The sequence below is a fragment of the Lampetra planeri genome, chromosome 4, assembly GCF_965212315.1.
Source record: "Lampetra planeri chromosome 4, kcLamPlan1.2.h2, whole genome shotgun sequence".
NCBI lineage: Eukaryota > Metazoa > Chordata > Hyperoartia > Petromyzontiformes > Petromyzontidae > Lampetra > Lampetra planeri.
Genome location: NC_136110.1, coordinates 28,569,415 through 28,587,343, shown reverse-complemented (window position 1 = coordinate 28,587,343; position 17,929 = coordinate 28,569,415). Strand labels below are relative to the sequence as shown.

The following is a 17,929-nucleotide window of genomic DNA, read 5'->3' as shown; positions in this document are numbered from 1 at the left end:
AAAGCCACTGCTGGATGAAGGGATCTCCACACCTTGTTGGTGAAGGGCGGCCCCGGTGCGACCTGAGTTATATTTCTAGTTGTGACCAGGAATATGGCTGGGTTCATAGTGCGATGCGCCAACGACTGTGCCCATCGCTCCACTCTCAAAGATGATGGGTCAGCGACGTCACTGAAGACAATGCATTTGCTTAAGTTACTTTTCACCTGCTGGAGGGAGGAGTTTCGTACGGCAGATCGGAAGGCAAACGGAATTCCTCAAGCATCATGGAAGATAAGCCAGTCCAACGAGGATATGCAGCTAGGCTGTGTATACTCTTAGGTTTTGTTCGGTAAAGTCACGTAGGTAAAAATAAAAATAAATAATAGAAATAATCATAGAAATAAAATAATAAATCACGACGTTTCGGAGGCATCACAAGCTTTGTGTATCTCTCGAACCTTCAGACAGCAGTTTGAAGCCTCTTTAAGTAAAGAGAGGAAATTGACTAAACATAATGTGAACAAAGAAACATCTCTTGGTCTCGTGAATACGTACCGAGGCTCTGTGTCCTGGGTTGACCGATAACACATTTTTGAAGCTCATTAGTCAGAAAAAAAGCTTTTAAATTGACGGTCAACAGTGCTTCAGTAATTTCGCTGCGCCATCACGTCCAGCGCAATGCCACTGATATAAGTGGAACGCTCCTGATTGTAATTTAAAAGGCTTTCTTCTCACTAATGAACGTTCTAACGTTGCGTCAAAATGTCCAGGACACAGGCTAGGTTTGTGTTTCGTAAAATATTAGCTGTTCATTTTGTTAGTTTGTATCTCACAGTGGTGGGGGAAGCGTTGGTTCAGTTGTTAGTCTGTTGTGCTATGAGCCCTGTGAGCTGAGTTTGAACACCACTCAAGAATAATGATCACTGTGCAGTGATATTTCAGACCGAACTGGTCCTCGGTGGGCCCCCCCTTCACTGACCCACATTGACCAACGTGGTGAAGTATGGTCAAACAACCCCCATGACTCACACAGCAGTTGATTGACGTATGGTTTAAATTAATTGTTTTTGTTCATCTTTCTCTTCGAGGGAATATATTTTTTTATTGGTGTTTATTTTTGCTTTTGCATTGGAGATTTTGTTGCCTAAATGTCTCCCTCCCTCATTCCACTCGCCAAGTTTCCTTCCGCTATTGGGCAGCTCAGTGACATCGTTTGCCAGCTCATTTTTGCGGACGCTAATGAAGACTTGTACTGCGTAGTTTTTTTTGCGGTTCCGCTGTACAGCTCGTCGATGTGTCCGTCCGGACGTACCTCCTCTTGTCCGATGTTTCACTCCCCGCACATGGAACTGTAAGCAGTTGGTAAAGAAGCACCCAGATAAGTGGGGAGAAACGTTAGACTTTGTGCCGAATGACACCCGGTACCAGCCGAAAACACATCGGAGAGAGAAAAATGGAGGATTTGCCCGGCGTGTTTGGCGTAGCAAAATAAATTACAACTAAAGCTTTTTTTTATTTTAACAGGTAAGACCCACTGAGCTATATAGCTCTTTTTCAAAAGTGATCGGACCACAAATGATAGCTCAACGAAGTGGCTTGTCATGTGGAAATTTATAGCAGCCAAATACTCTAAATGCACTTTGCTTCTAAATGAGGGAATAATCGGAGCACTCACACATCCACGGGGAGAACATCTAAACTCCAAATACACAGTAGCAGGCGTCAGGGTCGGGATCGAACCCACGACCTGAATACCAGGCGAGGTAGTTAACATCTCATAGCCACCGTGATGATGATGATGAGAGAGATACGCAAACTCCAAATACACAGCAGCAGGCGTCAGGGTCGGGATCGAACCCACGATCTCCTGCATACCAGGCGAGGTAGTTAACATCTCCTAGCCACCGTGATGATGATGATGAGAGAGACACGCAAACTCCAAATACACAGCAGCAGGCGTCAGGGTCGAGATCGAACCCACGACCTCCTGCATACCAGGCGAGGTAGTTAACATCTCCTAGCCACCGTGATGATGATGAGAGAGACACGCAAACTCCAAATACACAGCAGCAGGCGTCAGGGTCGGGATCGAACCCACGACCTCCTGCATACCAGGCGAGGCAGTTAACATCTCCTAGCCACCGTGATGATGATGATGACATGCGGCCTTTTGCTCGCGCCTCTCATTTCTCCCCCGCGCCAGGACGGCTGTTTCTTGTGCTGCGGCGAGAGCCTCAGCAGCAAGGGCCCCACGTACATGAGCGGCTCCCTCTTCGACTACCGAAGCCCGGAGAACAATGGCGTCCGCGCCGAGTTCACCTTCGACCCCGACGCACACCGGGTATGTCCGCAGCGTGTGCTTGGAACGGACATTTTTACCCCCAACTCCCACCGCCGATTGGCCCACAGTGTTTTGCGTGACGCCGGAGATCGAGGTTTTTATTCAATTTTAAAAGTCAATAGGCCACTGATTTGAAACACTCACGCACGGGGAAAGTAAAAACGCGACCCACCAAAAAAAAAACTGTTCAATAAACGAATAAGAGCCGGTCAGTGCGCTCCTCAGGGATAGTCAGTCGGTCTGTTTTAAATTATACTGTATTATCACTGCTGGCTTTGCCTAAGCCATGTGCAGTTACGCTGCCTGGATAAAAAAAAAACCTTTAGCGATGTACGCGCACGTTGTCACAGTAAGAATGAGTCACCGCGCCCCGGTAACATTGAGACTCGCTCTGTCTGCTCGTTAAAGCCTTGATCCACGACACGACAGTGCACCGTTTGTTGATAATCCGCGCAAGGTGACAATGGGAGGGGGCGCACGAGCCCGGCGCCCGCTTTGTTCTTCGTGAATCTTGTGCCACAAAAACACAGATTTCCCTCGATGGGAAGATCCCACGGGCGCGTATCACGGGTTTTCCCAGAATGGTCGAACAGCTGGACAACAGCCGCGATAAAAACAAAAAAACAATGGTCAGGCAGACGACGATTTGTCAGACTGTGGCAGTAGACGGCTGAGACGGATTGTAATGGCAAACAGGTGTGCATGTGCCGGAGATGCTGTCGCAGGGCTTATTGTTGACGAATGCAGTCTGTTTCCCCCCCACCATCTCAAGAAGATTCGGATATCCATAGCGTCACATCAACATTTCTGCAGCTTAAACCGTTGCAGTTCCCTCTTTTTTATTGTTTTCCACATTCTTTGAAATGCAAGCCGATTTACGGAGGCTCTCGGGAGTATTATTGAACGTGAAAAGTGACAATGTGGCCGTCGTCTTTCTCCTCGTTTATTTGGCATCCAGCTGAGCGCAGGAAAACTGAAATATTTCGAATTGTATGGCCAAACCGCCCGCCACCCCTGAGCGTGCGCCCAGCCCAATTTGACGGCGTCGTCGTTGTGCCGCCACGAGCCAAGGCCCGTTGGTGTTGTACCTCTCGGAGCCGAACGTTTCGATTTAAAGCTTGACTGCAGGGATTCATCTTCTTGGTTCTTTCGGTAAAGTCAGGTAGAAGGGAAGTAATAAAATAATAAAAATAAAACATAATAAAATGATTCTCACGACGTTTTGGTCACAACGCAAGCAGCCGTCCTCGACAGACCTGTTCTTCACCTGAGGACGGCTGCTTGCGTTGTGGCTGAAACGTCGTGAGAATAATTTTATTATGTTTTATTTTTATTATTTTATTATTTCCCTTCTACGTGACTTTACCGAAAGAACCAAGAAGATGACTGCCAAGGTTGTTGTGGAGAGTTTGTGTCTTGAGGTGAAGCCACCACACACAAGGCCCGTTGGGGTTGTACCTCTCGGAGCCGAACGGCACTGCCAAGGCTCTTGTGGAGAGTTTGTGTCTTGAGGTGCCCTTGGTCTCTCCAAATCCACCCAAAGGGGGGGGCCCCCTTCCTATTTCTTGGGTAACTCACACACAATTTGCAGTTTGCAAACGTGCAAACAAAAAAGAGGCTAATTAAAAGAGTGTGCATTTTTTCACGTTTAACAACCTTTTTTTAACATGTGGAATAATGGTATTCTTTGGGTCTTTCGGTAAAGTCACGTAGATAGGTTTAAAGAAAATTACAAAAAATAACAAAAAACTACGACGTTTCGACCGCAACACATCCTGATGACGAACCCTTGTGTTGCGATCGAAACGTCGTAGTTTTTATTTATTGATTTCTTACCTACCTACGTGACTTTGCCGCAAGAGCCAAAGAAAATTAATTCCTACAGTCATGAAAGCTTTAAGTCAAGATTTATAATCATGGTTATGATTAGAAAGTCTTATGTGCAAATCACTGTTGCTACTAACTTCTGATTTTTATATTGGGGGGGGGGGGGGGGAAGTGGAATTTATTACCACATTTTGGCAGAAACCAATATAAAAAAAAAATCTGCTTCATTGCTGCAAAGTGCTGATGTTACGTTACTTCTGCCTTTTACAAATATAACGCAGGTGAGAGGCCTTGTCTCAGCATTGAGAGCATTCAGGGAAACAACAACAAAGATAATGCAGTGACAACAGTTTAATTGGAGAGAGGCTTCGCAAACGTTCATGTAGCTGGGGTGTTTTGAGGTGGTTAATATAATAACACTTGTTCTCTGTGTTCATTCTCTATATATTTGACCTTTCCATGCTTCAGCAGCAAAATGCCAATGTGAGAATAGGTTTTCCCCTTTTTTCTGGCAACAAAACATGTGTTAAGATGGTAGAACACCGAAACTGAAATCTTTTACAAGGAATCATGTCTGCATCAAGCACAATGCTTGTGGTCAGAATGCAAACAAAAAACGTACTCTGATAATATTTGCATTGTCTTTGATACTGATTGGTCCACACCAGAGACAGCTTTCTTTTGAGCCTCGTCTCAAAACGGTGTTAGACCAGAGGACGCCAAACACCGTTTTGAGACTTGGCTCAAAAGAAAGCTGTCTCTGGTGTGGACCAATCAGTTTCAAAGACAATGCATATATTATCAGAGTGTGTTTTTTATTTGCATTCTGACCACAAGTATTGTGGTTAATGCAGACATGATTCCTCGTACAAAGGTTTCAGTTTGTTGTTTTAACATCTTAACACAACTGTTTTGTTGCCAGAAAAAAGGGGAAAACCTATTCTCATATTTTGGTACTGGAAAAGGAGGTCCCATGATGAAAAATGCCAATGCGTTTTCTATTAGCTCGCCCTTTTCTGCCACCAATAAAATGAAAATGCAAAGTTCGCTCTGGAACAAAAAATGCCATTATTACACCTGCATTTTGTGAAGCAAATCCAACCGGGATATTTTTCCATCATGACTGCTGTGCTCGCACGAGTCTTCCTGTGAAAGGCAAGACCTCCACCAGAAGGTGGATAGTGATTTGTGAGGACGCCCGCCTGCCCGCGCGCGCACGATGTTTACCCCGGAGAAACACGCGTCACTGAAACTAAACAATTTTTTTTACGAAACAAATTTTTTTATTTTACCAGGTAAGGCCCATTGAGCTGTGTAGCTTTGTTTCAGAAGCGACCTGGCCATCGCAAATGACAGCTCAAGGAAGCGGTTCATCGCATGGGAATGTACAGCAGCCAACTACTCTAAAGCGCACGTTTCTAAATGTGGAGGGAAAAAACTCGAAATACACAGCAGCAGGCGTCAGAATCGGAAACGAACCCACGACCTCCTGTAAACCAGGCAGGGTAGTTAACATATCCTCGCCACCGTGATGATGATGATGATGATGAGAAAGAGAGACACGTAAACTCCACATATACAGCAGGCGTCAGGGTCGAACCCACGTCCCTCCTGTGTATACCAGGCGGGGTAGTTAACATCTCGCCACCGTGATGATGATGAGAAAGAGAGACACGCAAACTCCAAATATACAGCAGGCGTCAGGGTAGAACCCACGACCTCCTGTATACTAGGCGAGGTAGTTAACAACTGGCCATTGTGATGATGATGAGAGAGAGCGACACGCAAACTCCAAATATACAGCAAGCGTCAGGGTCGAACCCACGTCCCTCCTGTGTATACCAGGCGGGGTAGTTAACATCTCGCCACCGTGATGATGATGATGATGAGAAAGAGAGAGACACGCAAACTCCAAATATTCAGCAGGCGTCAGGGTCGAACCCACGTCTCTCCTGTGTATACCAGGGCGGGGTAGCTAACATTTTGCCACGGGGCCATCGCACTTCTTTGCGCAGGAGACGTGCACGGAGACGGCGGGACTCCAGCGGTTTGGCGCCGCGTACCTTGACTACTTGTACACCATGGCCATGGAGGAGAACAAAGGTACTGTGTCAGCGAGCAGGTGGTGCGACGGGAGAGGCATGCGCCCAATGCGATGACATTTAATCTAGCACCACAGCGACTTCACAATTGTGGGAACAAACAAAAAAACCCTCCGCAGCCAAAACAGCGTTTGATGTCTCGGAAATGTGAGAGATGAAAAAATGAATTAGTTTTTGCGCGTTGACAACTGACGGACGTTGGTTTCCGGTGTTGTTTAGTATCTCAGTTATGAAACGAGCGCCTGAATAAACAGAATTAGAACATTTTATTGTACGGTGCACTACTTTATTCCAACATCTTTCATAGCGTAATCACTCAAGGCGCCTTTCGTCGTTCTGACAAGGCTAACCCAATTATTTTATCATCAAGAAGGCCGTTTTTTCTCGGCCGTTGAAAACGTGGCATTATATAAATCATCTGCACGACAGGTCACGACAAATCTCCCTCCCCCGCTCTCAGACGGGCGTTACAATTACGGGTAATTGTACATAATCCCCCAACCCCCCCTCCTGACACACTGCTCTTACACGGTGTGGTTTTTGGGGCAGATTTTAATTTGCAGCGATGATTGTGGCCGGATTGAGGGCTTCATCACTCAGCCGTGCGTCTCTCGGGACGCCCACCTGCAGCTCACACCCGAATTTACGCCTCGCCGCAAAGCCAGCTCAACGCATGCTCAGCGGTCCCTGGGTGCCACCGAGGAATAACGCTCTTCCACAGTTTGGCTACCAATTTGTACTGCTCCACACCAATACCTTTATTGGGTTAATCATTTTCAGCTATATTTGTCCCATAATAATAGTAGTACTTTCCCCCCTTCCCTGCACCCCCCCCCCCAAAAAAAATCATCTTGGGGTTTGCAATTAACATTTTTCAGTATCACATGTCATTTGGCCTTTGTGCATTGCGCATTTAATGCGTTACATGTAGGGGAAAGGCTCCCCAACCTTTACACGTGCACATTTCAACATCACAACATTTGTAACGTCTCCACGGGCCGCCAGTCGGCACATTCTTGAGACGCAGAGAAAGGTGGTGGAGCGGGGCAAAGAGCAGCAGTCGCCTCTCCGAGGACCAACATGCAGGCTGCTTCACAGTGAATTACTAGAAGCCGATGCTCCCAATATTCATTGCCCGCTTGCGCAATCTGCTGCAATGCATTTTGGTGCCATGCGGTGTGCGCACGCAAGAAAAGAAAAAAAACGGGCGACAATGATATTTTCTCTTGTGGGGATTTCAGTTTGGTTTACACCAGAGGTGAGAAAAGTTTGTCTTCCCGAGGGCTGAATAGGGCTATTAAATTATTACGTTGCTGGCCCAAACGTGACACGTAACAACGACGGCAACAACAGCCACCATTCGCCACTAACTGGCGGTGACGTCGCCACGGCGCTTGTGCCAGGCCAGGTGCACGTATCAACACCCTTCACACACATACACACATCTTCGTTACTTCTCTCACTTTGAGAGGCTCTTGCAGTGACAAGAGTTGACCGAACATGCTCAAGTTAGAAAAAAACGGTCTTGCCGGGTCGAAAACATTACCCTCAAGTACCCGATTAGTGTGCAGCCAATATTCTTGCAGTTGCGGATAAATATGTAACTTGTGGTCGTTTTGAAGTGGCAGGCCGTATGCAGTGAAGTTGTGGGCCTATATTGATTCCGCTTGCCTCAGGTCCCCCCCCACCGCTGGTTGACATGAAATTATTTTTATTGACACTCCGTCCACAGACTCTGGTTCCACTCGCGGACATGTATCTGGATTAGCTGCGAGATTTGCACGTTTATTCTCACGGTATGGTGTTGCGTACGTTATTTTGTTCATTTTGGGCCAGTCCGCGGTGAATGTGGATACCCCACAGGGATGAGTAAAACTCAGCCGGGCAGAACACCGCGCGTTTTATCGTCTCAATGTTTTCATTTTCACGCGGCGGTGGCCCGCGGCGGGGCGGGGGTGGCGTTGGCCGGTGGTGGTTTTCCTTTCCTACAGTTGCTGGCGGCCCCTTGGAGGGAGCTCCCGGGAGGACCGGCGACGGGCCCCGTCCCAGGGAATCGTCGCTCAAGCGCTTCGTGCTGGGCGCCACGAAGCTGCGCCTCGACGCCAGCTCGGTGCATCGCATCGCCAAGATGGTGGCCTGCGCGCTCGACCACGAGTACGAAGCCTACAGCAGCCCCGGGCCAGGCACGTGTTGTGCGCAAGGCGCCGTCTCACGCGGGCTGTGCTGTGCGCGTACGTCGTCGCGTTCAAAGAATCGATCCCCGCGCGTTTTTCAACTCAGATCCCGCCCGCTTACCTCGTACGCACGTGCACACGTATGTTTTGAGCGTCTTTCGCAGCCCATGCTAAGCCAGCCATGCTAACATTCACAAGGGGACATTGGAAGAAAGCTCGGCATGCGATCGCGGAAATGCACACGTAGCAGTGTCTGTGTGGCAATGTGGCGGGAGAGTTTCAGTATCGTTTACAGTGTACCTCGCAACACCTAATTGTATCTTTCACGTTTTCTTGTCTGCGTAATTAAGTGGTATACTTTTTGGTGTGTTTGCGCATATCACCTCTCAATTGAGCCAAGTGTTTGTATCGCCACACCCCTATATGTCCCGAACAAGCACCTGATCGCCGATCCCACGAAATAAGTTTTGGACTTTATTCTCTACCTCCGAACCAATGGTCCACTTGAAGATCGAACCCGCGCGTCAAACGGCAGATCCCACAGATGCCCTCACGCGTGGGAAATCTAGGGAATCCTGGCGTTCGATTGCAGAAAACCCGGCCGGACCGTCGACCACAGAGTCTTGGGCCACTGTGAAAAATTCAACAAAAGTAATTGCCCACGCCTCAACTAAAGTAAATCTCTTGTGAACCAAATTGGACATAGACTTGCGAATTGCTTTTCATCGAGTCACGCGCATGAGAACGATTGTCATCATTTATTGTCGTCATCGTTGGCATTGTCATCGTCAGCTGTTTATCTGCTTGCCCCTTTCACACTGAATATGCAATGGGCATCATGCATCAACTATATATTACGTGAGGCGTGCGAATGTTCTTGTGTAGAACGTGCAATCACTAACCAGTTGGCCTGTAGCAGTTTCTTGAAATTAATTAGTTCGACTCGGATAAGTAAGCGGTGGTATCAGTCACCGTTGGTGTTGTGCAGCTCGCACGATTTAACCCCCCTGAGTGCATGACGTTCGTTGGCTGCTGCTTCAACTGTGGTAGAAATTGCCATCGCGTGCTTGCATGCGTGAACAGAGAGAGGCTTGCATTGTGTTTGCGCGTATGACATCAGACACTCTAAACACGACGTTGTTGTCGATTTCAACATGAACTCCACAGGGCTCAGACTGAATCATCCCACATTTTCAGGGGGTGCTAATTTTATTCCAGCACATTTAATGCTGCACAGCAATCCTTCAATGTCACGGACCAAACGCGCCAGCAGCGTGCACTGCCGATGCCCCGTGCGAACTCATTTTGTTCCAATGTTGCAGAGTTCGGATTGGGCCCTTCTGATATAAAACACAACAAATAAAAGCCACTTCACGAAAATCTTCTTGGCGCATTCCGCCCGGAGACTTACAGGGCCCCTTTAATGGTTGTGCAGTGTTTGTGCGGGACAGACCCCCCCCCCCCCCCCCGAGTCTGGAACCGCTTTTCTGCAGCTGCCAAGGCGGTGCCGGCTCTGTCCGTTTATCACAACCGCTGGCGATGCCAGCACTTGTGAGAGTGTGAACGTCAAGAAGCATAAGCGTTGAGGTGGCTGGGGCGACTCGGGCGCTACGGAGCCAGCGCCGCCACCCTCCTGGGTTTCAATGCCCGAGATTCGTCTGCCTGTGACCAATCCCAGGGTTGCCCGAGTGTGCGTGGCGAGTTGACGACCACGAGCCTGGACTCTGGTGCCCGTGCAAAGAAAAAAAAAATCCCGTTGTAAATTATTGTTTTTGTGTAACATTTCCAAACTGTGAAAATTCGATGTAACTCCAGTTTCACCGCTGTGTAGCAGGGCTTGTCAGAAAACACGGCGCCCTTGGTATTCGTAAGTAAAATCACGCGAACGGAATCTCAGAAGTAGGTCTATGTGATCTCCTTCCGCAAGCCATTATCCTAACAGGGCCATGCACTGCACCAGATATGTCTCCGTGTCATGACATGGTGTCAGTTGCACAATTGGTGGAACATTTGGGGCAAATGAGGAAAGAAAAAAAATGAATAATTCTGAAAAGCTTATTTTATTATTAACGTATCTACTCGGTGTGAACGTCTTGCCTGGGAGCGCCGGGAGCTGAATCGAGCAGTTACACGTTCTCCCCCACGAGTGTACGGAGTTTTCCAGCTCTGGCGAGCGTTCGACGTGGGGGGCACCTTGATTTTGCTTATCAACTTCGGCACTTGTGCACACACCCAAGAGCTCGACGTTCATTGCAGAAGCTCGCCAGCATGTGGTGCGAACAGTCAGACATGACAGGGAGCTGTACATCACAATCGCAAAAAATCTACGTAGTTTTTCTCAACCTTCTCACTCCATTTCTATTGCAATGCCCAGTCTTTGCGCCGCGCTTGCGAACCCGGCGACCTGAGTTCGATTCCCGCTCACGGCCAACACCAGCGACGATTATCTGAACTGGTCTTGGGCCTCCCCTAGGTCGACTCAGCCTTAAATGAGTACCTGGTACGGTGTGTAAACATCGCCAGTCGGGAGACAAAGGCGGCCGGGCGTGGTCCTGGCCACCCACCCCCTCGTGTGCTGTGCTGGCATTCATAGGTGCTCGCTAACAGCACTTTCCCCAACAGTCTGTTCAGGCTATACGGGGGATCTTTGTCTTTGTGTGGAGGTGAGTAGCGTAGCGGTTAGCACGCTGCGCTATGAACTCGGCGACCAGAATTCGTTTCCTGATCACGGCCAACACCCGTGATGATGAACTGAACCGGTTCTGGGCCTCCCCAAGCTCCACTCCGTCTCAAACGAGTACCCCGGTGTGGTGCGTAAACATTGTCACTTTGGAGAGAAAGGCGCCCGTGGATGGTGCTGGCTGGCCACCCTCTCCTCCGTGCGCTGTACCGGATCGCATAGGTGCTCACCAACGGCACTTGCCCGAACAGCCTATTAAAGGCTATATGGGCGGGGGGGGGGGCGTGGGGTGGATCTTTGTCTTTGTTCGCGTGAGGGATGCTATCGCTGCTCGTGTATTCTCGTCATCGTCGGCTACAGAGCTGGTGGAGGAGGCCCGGGTGCCGCCCAGCCCCGAGGAGGTGGCCTCCCTGGAGGAGTTCATCCCGGTCCGCACCACCTGCCTCACCGTCCTGAGCGTCAGCCTCACCGTGCCCATCGCAGAGTTCAACCTCCTCGACAGAATCTTCCCGCAGTACTTCTCGGGCCAGGTAACTGCGCGTTCACGCCCCCGTTTCATGGAGGGGGACTTGCGTGTTGTCTCGGCGGGGTCTGGGACAGTTTTTTTGTTGTTGTTCTTTTTGATGCCTTGCCCAAGGTTTGGAATTGGTGTACTTACACAATTTGAACTTGCACGCTTGATCTGTTTTACGCATTTATTTTTAATGGCTTGCTTACCTTTCCTTTCCTTAGCACCCCTGCCATTCTTTTTTTGCATCGTTTGTTGTAACTTTTTGACCCGCCACCCCTAATGGACATCTGTGAAAAAGGGCTCCGTAGCTCATTCGGATTCATCCAGGATAAAAGCAGATGCTGATTCTGAGTCCCTCTTCACATGCGAGTGCTCGGACATGAATTCCCCTCCCCCCCCCCCGAGTCGTTTTTTCTTCTCTTTCTCTCGCGAGTGGCCTCCAGGGTCACTTCACGGCGAGGTCACACGGCAATTTCTTAACCCTAGGTAAGGTGCGTCAATCTAAATTTGCTCTGTTGACCAGCAGCTGCTTTTATCTTTTTGCAAACGAAACACAACGGGTGTCTTTTAAAACAAAAGGGGGTGGTGGTGGGAGGCCTTCGCGAAATGAAACAAATAAATAGTGAACTGCAAACAATTCGACCATCCGCAGAGTGACATAAAAAGAGGTACCGATGTCAACGAAAGGCGCATAAAACCCAGCGTTGCCTCGGAAAATAAAAAAAGAAATACAAAAAAATCTGCAGAGTGGAAGCAGTCCTTATCCTGGCAGGCTGTTGTGCCAAAGTGTGCAGCTGCAAAAGAGCCAAAGTGTTAGTCACAGGAGGCAATTGTGGTGTACATACTCAGCATGCGAAAACATACAGAATAATCAGGGGCGGAGGTGGGGGGTGCCCGGCTCGTGTGCGGGATTGCATGCAGCCGAGTTGTACTGTACTCCACCAATGGACAGCCAGGGCTGTGCGATGAACACGGCTCTCCTGCGGAGGTTTTGGAACCGTCCGAAACCACATGTGCTTTGATGTGAAGTTGCAAGCGCAGTGTACGTGCCAGCTCCCAGAAACACCTCCCCGAAGGGCACGCATGCGTTTGTTTGAGTTTCGATGCCTTCGGTTGCTAAGAATTTCTCGAGTTGTTGGTGCCATGCTTAGGTTCCCAAAAAAATAAACCATCCCAGTTTCCCAGCTTTTTTTTTTGCTTGGGGCTGACGATTGCCTGATTTATAATCACGGTCCTTGTTAAGTCTCTGCGTGTAAAAATAAAAGGCATCTAAAAACGACCTCTTGTCTTGCCGGACAAACATGCAAATGTTGTTACAGTGACCGCAAATGCCGTTTTATTTATGCCCTGTGGTTTTCACATCTGCAAATCCCTTTTTAAAGCAACACGACTTTTTATTGCCGCAGTCTTAAATGTGTATACCCATATTGCTGTTACAGAAAACGAAGTGACAATCTTACGTAAAATTTTTCAAAAGCCTTTGCAATTCAACAAGAACTATTATTTCATAATTGTGCTTGGCAAATCTGCCTGCTGCGTTCAATCAGTTTTGACCTGTCACTTTGAGGTGAATGGAGTGTGGGCGTGTCTGCATCACTCGAGCATTAAGAATAGGTCGGTGAAACCACCAAAAATGATGAGAACGCTTGAAGAAACAAAAATAATCTCGCTTAATATGCTATCTCGAATGTCTCTCAGCGTGCGTGATGTTGTCGTTTTCATACGAATGACCAAAAGCAATGGCGCATCGATAAAATAGTTGCTGACGGCCGCATATTTATTTCATTACGAGCATTTGCTTTGGAGATTACGTGGGTCGGTTCGGCAGGTAAAATGTAGCAGGTTTTGATGGCTGTTTATTTTCATTTGTTGGGAAACGTCGATGCAAAGTGGCAACGTTAACTCAAGGTATTTGGCTTGGTTTTGAAAATGCATCTGCGTGCACTGTACTACTTACAAAAAATGAATCTCTCACAATGCATAGACACACATATACACAAAGAGAAAAAAAGACAAAGACCCCCCGTGTAGCCTTAACAGACTTTCGAGGCAAGTGCTGTTAGCAAGCACCAATGAAGGCCGGCACGGCACACAAGGGGATGGGTGGCCAGCACCACGCCTGGCCGCCTTTGTCTCCCAAGTGGCGAAGTTTACACACCGCACCAGCTACTCATTTGAGACTGAGTCGACCTAGGGGAGGACCAGGACTTGTTCAGATAATCGTCACTGGCGTTGGCTGTGGGCGGGAATCGAATTCTGGTAGCTGGGTTCGTAGCGCAGCGCGCTAGCTGCTACACAACCGCTCCACACAAAGACATACACACACAGGCACACACACACGCAACATACAAAGTCAAATGAAATTGAGAACATGTAGCCATACAATGTTGGAACGTTAATGAAATAGTAATACGGAAAATTAATTTGATTTTCCCTCCTTAACTATTTAATTATGCTTAAACATATCCTCACTGTTGGTTAGGCTTATAAAGGGCCTCCAGAAAAATGGTTAAATATTTCCTAAATATTTACTCAGTAAGTTGAAGTGTCTTCCCACTCCTATGGCATCAGCAAGCATATACTCATCGGAAAACACCCTTCATTTTGACTGGCGTGGTAAAATATACGTATAAAAAACTCAAATCAGCTCATAGATGATAAAATTACTCTTTGCATGAGTGTCTTTTTTCTTGAAGGATTATAATATTCACATCATTTGGTCTTGTCAAAGATGATGTATTCCTATTCGGAGTGTTAAAATCATTTGGCTGTCCGTCACAGGCTCCTTAACCACCTTGCCATACAAACAGAGAAAATCACCATGGGTCCGCTGGCATAGCTAATGAGCTGCACACCAGCAGGCAACGGTCCATAAGTGAGCCTGCCGTATGGGGCAATTGGGGAGCCCCTCAATCATCCGATCACATGAGGCTTCCATGTGGGGTCCAGACACAATGCAAGGCGAGCTGCAAGGCAAGGTGGATTCGTAATTGAACAAAAACAGATCCGTTTAACAACCGCCCTGGCCGTGAATCAGTCAGAAATGAGCCTGGCTGTGCGGCGTGCGGGTTTTTTTCTTTCTTTCCCTCTCCTCCCCCGACCGGGCCCGACGAACCCAGGTGGGCGCGGGTGCCCTCGGGGCCAGGCCTCCGGCGTCGCGCTCCCTGCCGGCGTTCGCGTTGCACGTGGACCGCGTCAACCTGGAGCACTGCACCCCCATGTACCCGCGCCGCCTCGCCAGGACGCTCAGCAGCCTGTCGCAGCCCTCGCGAAGCCTCCTGCACCACTGCTACGTGCACTGCTACCTCAAGGTACCGCCGGTGTGGCCGGTGCCGGGGCCACGGTAGACACGGACGCAAAGTTGAATTGAAGGTCAAGGCAAAGCGGAATCACCGGATGTTGATGTGGCACTCGTTGGTGGCGAGATGTTAACTGCCTCGCCTGGTATACAAGGAGGTCGTGGGTTCGATCCTGACCCTGATGCCTGTATGTTTTGAGTTTGTGTGTTATCCCCGTGGTCGTGTGGATTTTTCTCCGGGTGCCGCCCGGTTTTTCCCTCCACATTTGGAAAACACGCGTTCAGAGTATTTGGCTTCTACACATGTCCGCATGATAAGCCACTTTGTTGAGTTATAATTTTTGACCTGATCGCTTCTGAAAAAGAGCTGTATAGCTCAGTGGGCCTTGCCTGGTAAAAGAAATTTTAAAAATTGGTCAGATTAAAAGTCTTTGTTGGTGGCCCAGAGTTAGCGGAAGAGATTCCACGTTCCCGTGGTGCTGCTGCCTAGGAGCTTCTTCAGCACGTGGATCAAAACGTTGGACAATGTGCCGAATAACAAGCGTCACAACCCAAAAACACATCGGAGAGCAGCGCATTCTCAAGGCGCTGGCAAATGGGTTCGTAGTATATCCACCATTTAACTTCATATAAAGTGGTAGCAAATGTATCAGTCCTCGATTTAAAGCTTTCGTGACTGCAGGGATTCATCTTCTTGGTTCTTTCGGTAAAGTCACGTAGAATGGAAATAATAAAATAATAAAAATTAAACATAATAATAATTCTCACAGTTATCATTTGTGGCCAGGTTATTATTTCCATTCTACGTGACTTTACCGAAAGAACCAAGAAGATGTATCAGTCCTATTCAGATTAAAGGCTGAGTTGATTCCGAACTGGGATGTTTTAATTGCAACCGTTTGTGAGCTAAGCACCCAAGCAACTTAACGATTCGGCCTTTTATTGATGCAGTGATATGTATATTTAAATTCGAGACCGTTTTTTTTCTCTGTAAGTGTAAATGTAGCACCTCTAGTGGTTGCGGAGGTAACCTGAATGTACACAAATAATTGTATCATAAAAGCAAATTATTGCGTAAGCGATTGAATGCACGCATCACGAGCGTAACAATCAATCTTAATAAATGAATCTGTGCATTGTCAAACTCCAAAAAAATAAATTTTCCTAAGGCATAGGAGAGAGTACTCATACGATGATGACTTGTTGACTTCTTACAAAGTGGAAGTAATTTTACATGCCCCAGATGGATAGCGATTTCTTTGTCTTGTCGGTTGAAACTTTGCGATTGTGAGTTGAATGCTGTGGCCGGTATTTTGTTTACCGTTAAGCTGTATTGAAGGATCGGTTAATTCTTGATTTGAAGCTTTCGTGACTGCAGGAATCTATACTCTTTGGTTCTTTCGGTAAAGTCACGTAGGTAGAAAAATTAAATAAATAAATAAAAAATATATCACGACGTTTCGATCGCAACACTGGATTATATAAAAAATATAATCCACTACTGGATTATATTTTTTTCGCCTGTGGACGACCGCTTGTGTTTTGCGATCGAAACGTCGTGATTCATTTTATTTTATACCTACGTGACTTTACCGAAAGAACCAAAGAGATCGGTTAATTCATCAATATATGTATGTTTAAGCTCACGATGTGTACATTGAATCGTGGTACGTTTAAAACAAACATTGTGCTTTGATTTGAAGATGTTGACCCCCTACGTGCACTCGAGACCACCGCATTCACCACACTGTTAGGAAATAATCGATTCTTCAATGGAATCGTGATCCTCAAAAGCAACCTTTCATTGGAACATGAGGAGGCAAATGGTTGCATCCCGAGCATTTACGGCAACGTGATTTTCGCGTGACCGAATCACACAGAATGCAGCCGACCCCGTAGGATCTTTAACACGGTGCAGGGTTGAGCCTGGATAGAGCTTGGATGGGCGAGCACTGACATTGTCGACAGAAGGCGGTGCAGCAATAATCAGTTGTACTGTACTATGTTTCACGATCTGTGCTCACAGCCTCCGCCAACCGGTGCTAACCGGCATGGTGAATTATAGTCAAATAACCCCACAAGCTACAAGGCAGACGGGGGATGCCCCTTGATTTAACTGTTAATTGGCAAATAGAGCAATAGCTGTACAAGTACTGTAATTGAAAGGCATGCTTATTTTTAAGACAAAATATACGTAACACTTTCTCCGCAAAGTGTATTGTCAACAACAACCTCAACCGCCATTCGCCACTTAGTGGCGGTGACGTCACCACGGCGCGTGTGCCAGGCTATGTGCTATATTGTCATCGAACACAAAGATCCCCCGTATAGCCTTAACAGATAGTTAGGGCAAGTGTTGCTAGCAAGCACCTATGAAGGTTGGCATGGCCAACACCATGCCCTGCCGTCTTTGTCTCCTGAGTGGTGATGTTTACACACTGCACCAAGTACTCATTTGAGGCTGAGTCGACCTAGGGTTGGCCCAGAACCGGTTCAGATAATTGTCACTGATGTTGGCCGTGAGCGGGAATCGAACTCAGGTCGCCCGGCTCGTAGTGCAGCTTGCTAACCGCTCCCCTATATTATCATCAAACACACACACATGGTGCTTACGGGACACACGCGCGGACCTGTACACCCCCCCCCGCAAGCCACGCACAGCTCTGCCAAGCGATATCCCATGAGCAGGCGTAGCGAGAGTGCAGCCATGACTCACGCGAGGTGCGAGGAATTCGATCGTTACCGGGGACGCTCCGTTGGCTTGCAGCGTTCGCACGTTGAGCGCTGCTTGGTGGTCTCATCCCTCAGGTGTTCGGACTGAGAGCCGATCTCGTTTGCCTGAACGCGTCCTTGGCTCACCCGCCCGTGCCCATCATCCCAGCCTTCAGTCCAGCCCTGTACATCAAGCTGCTGCAGCTGCCCATGTACTGGTAGGCGATTCACCTGTGCTCCATTCTTGCGGCGTTATGCCATTCATTCCTACACGCAGCCATATACACGGTGCTCCAATAGTC

The 17,929-nt window shown here is 48.0% G+C and overlaps 1 protein-coding gene across 4 annotated transcripts in view; it reads left to right on the top strand.

Moving 5' to 3' along the window:
• The window catches only part of VPS13B (vacuolar protein sorting 13 homolog B), a 298,548-nt gene that overhangs the window by 57,630 nt on the left and 222,989 nt on the right, over positions 1–17,929 (top strand). For all 4 annotated transcript variants that reach the window (XM_078593678.1, XM_078593679.1, XM_078593677.1 and 1 more), the window contains exons 11-16: positions 2,186–2,323; positions 6,166–6,253; positions 8,244–8,435; positions 11,467–11,636; positions 14,737–14,928; positions 17,724–17,845. In XM_078593678.1, the coding sequence (XP_078449804.1) occupies positions 2,186–2,323; positions 6,166–6,253; positions 8,244–8,435; positions 11,467–11,636; positions 14,737–14,928; positions 17,724–17,845 (902 nt within the window). The remainder of the gene's footprint in view (positions 1–2,185; positions 2,324–6,165; positions 6,254–8,243; positions 8,436–11,466; positions 11,637–14,736; positions 14,929–17,723; positions 17,846–17,929) is intronic.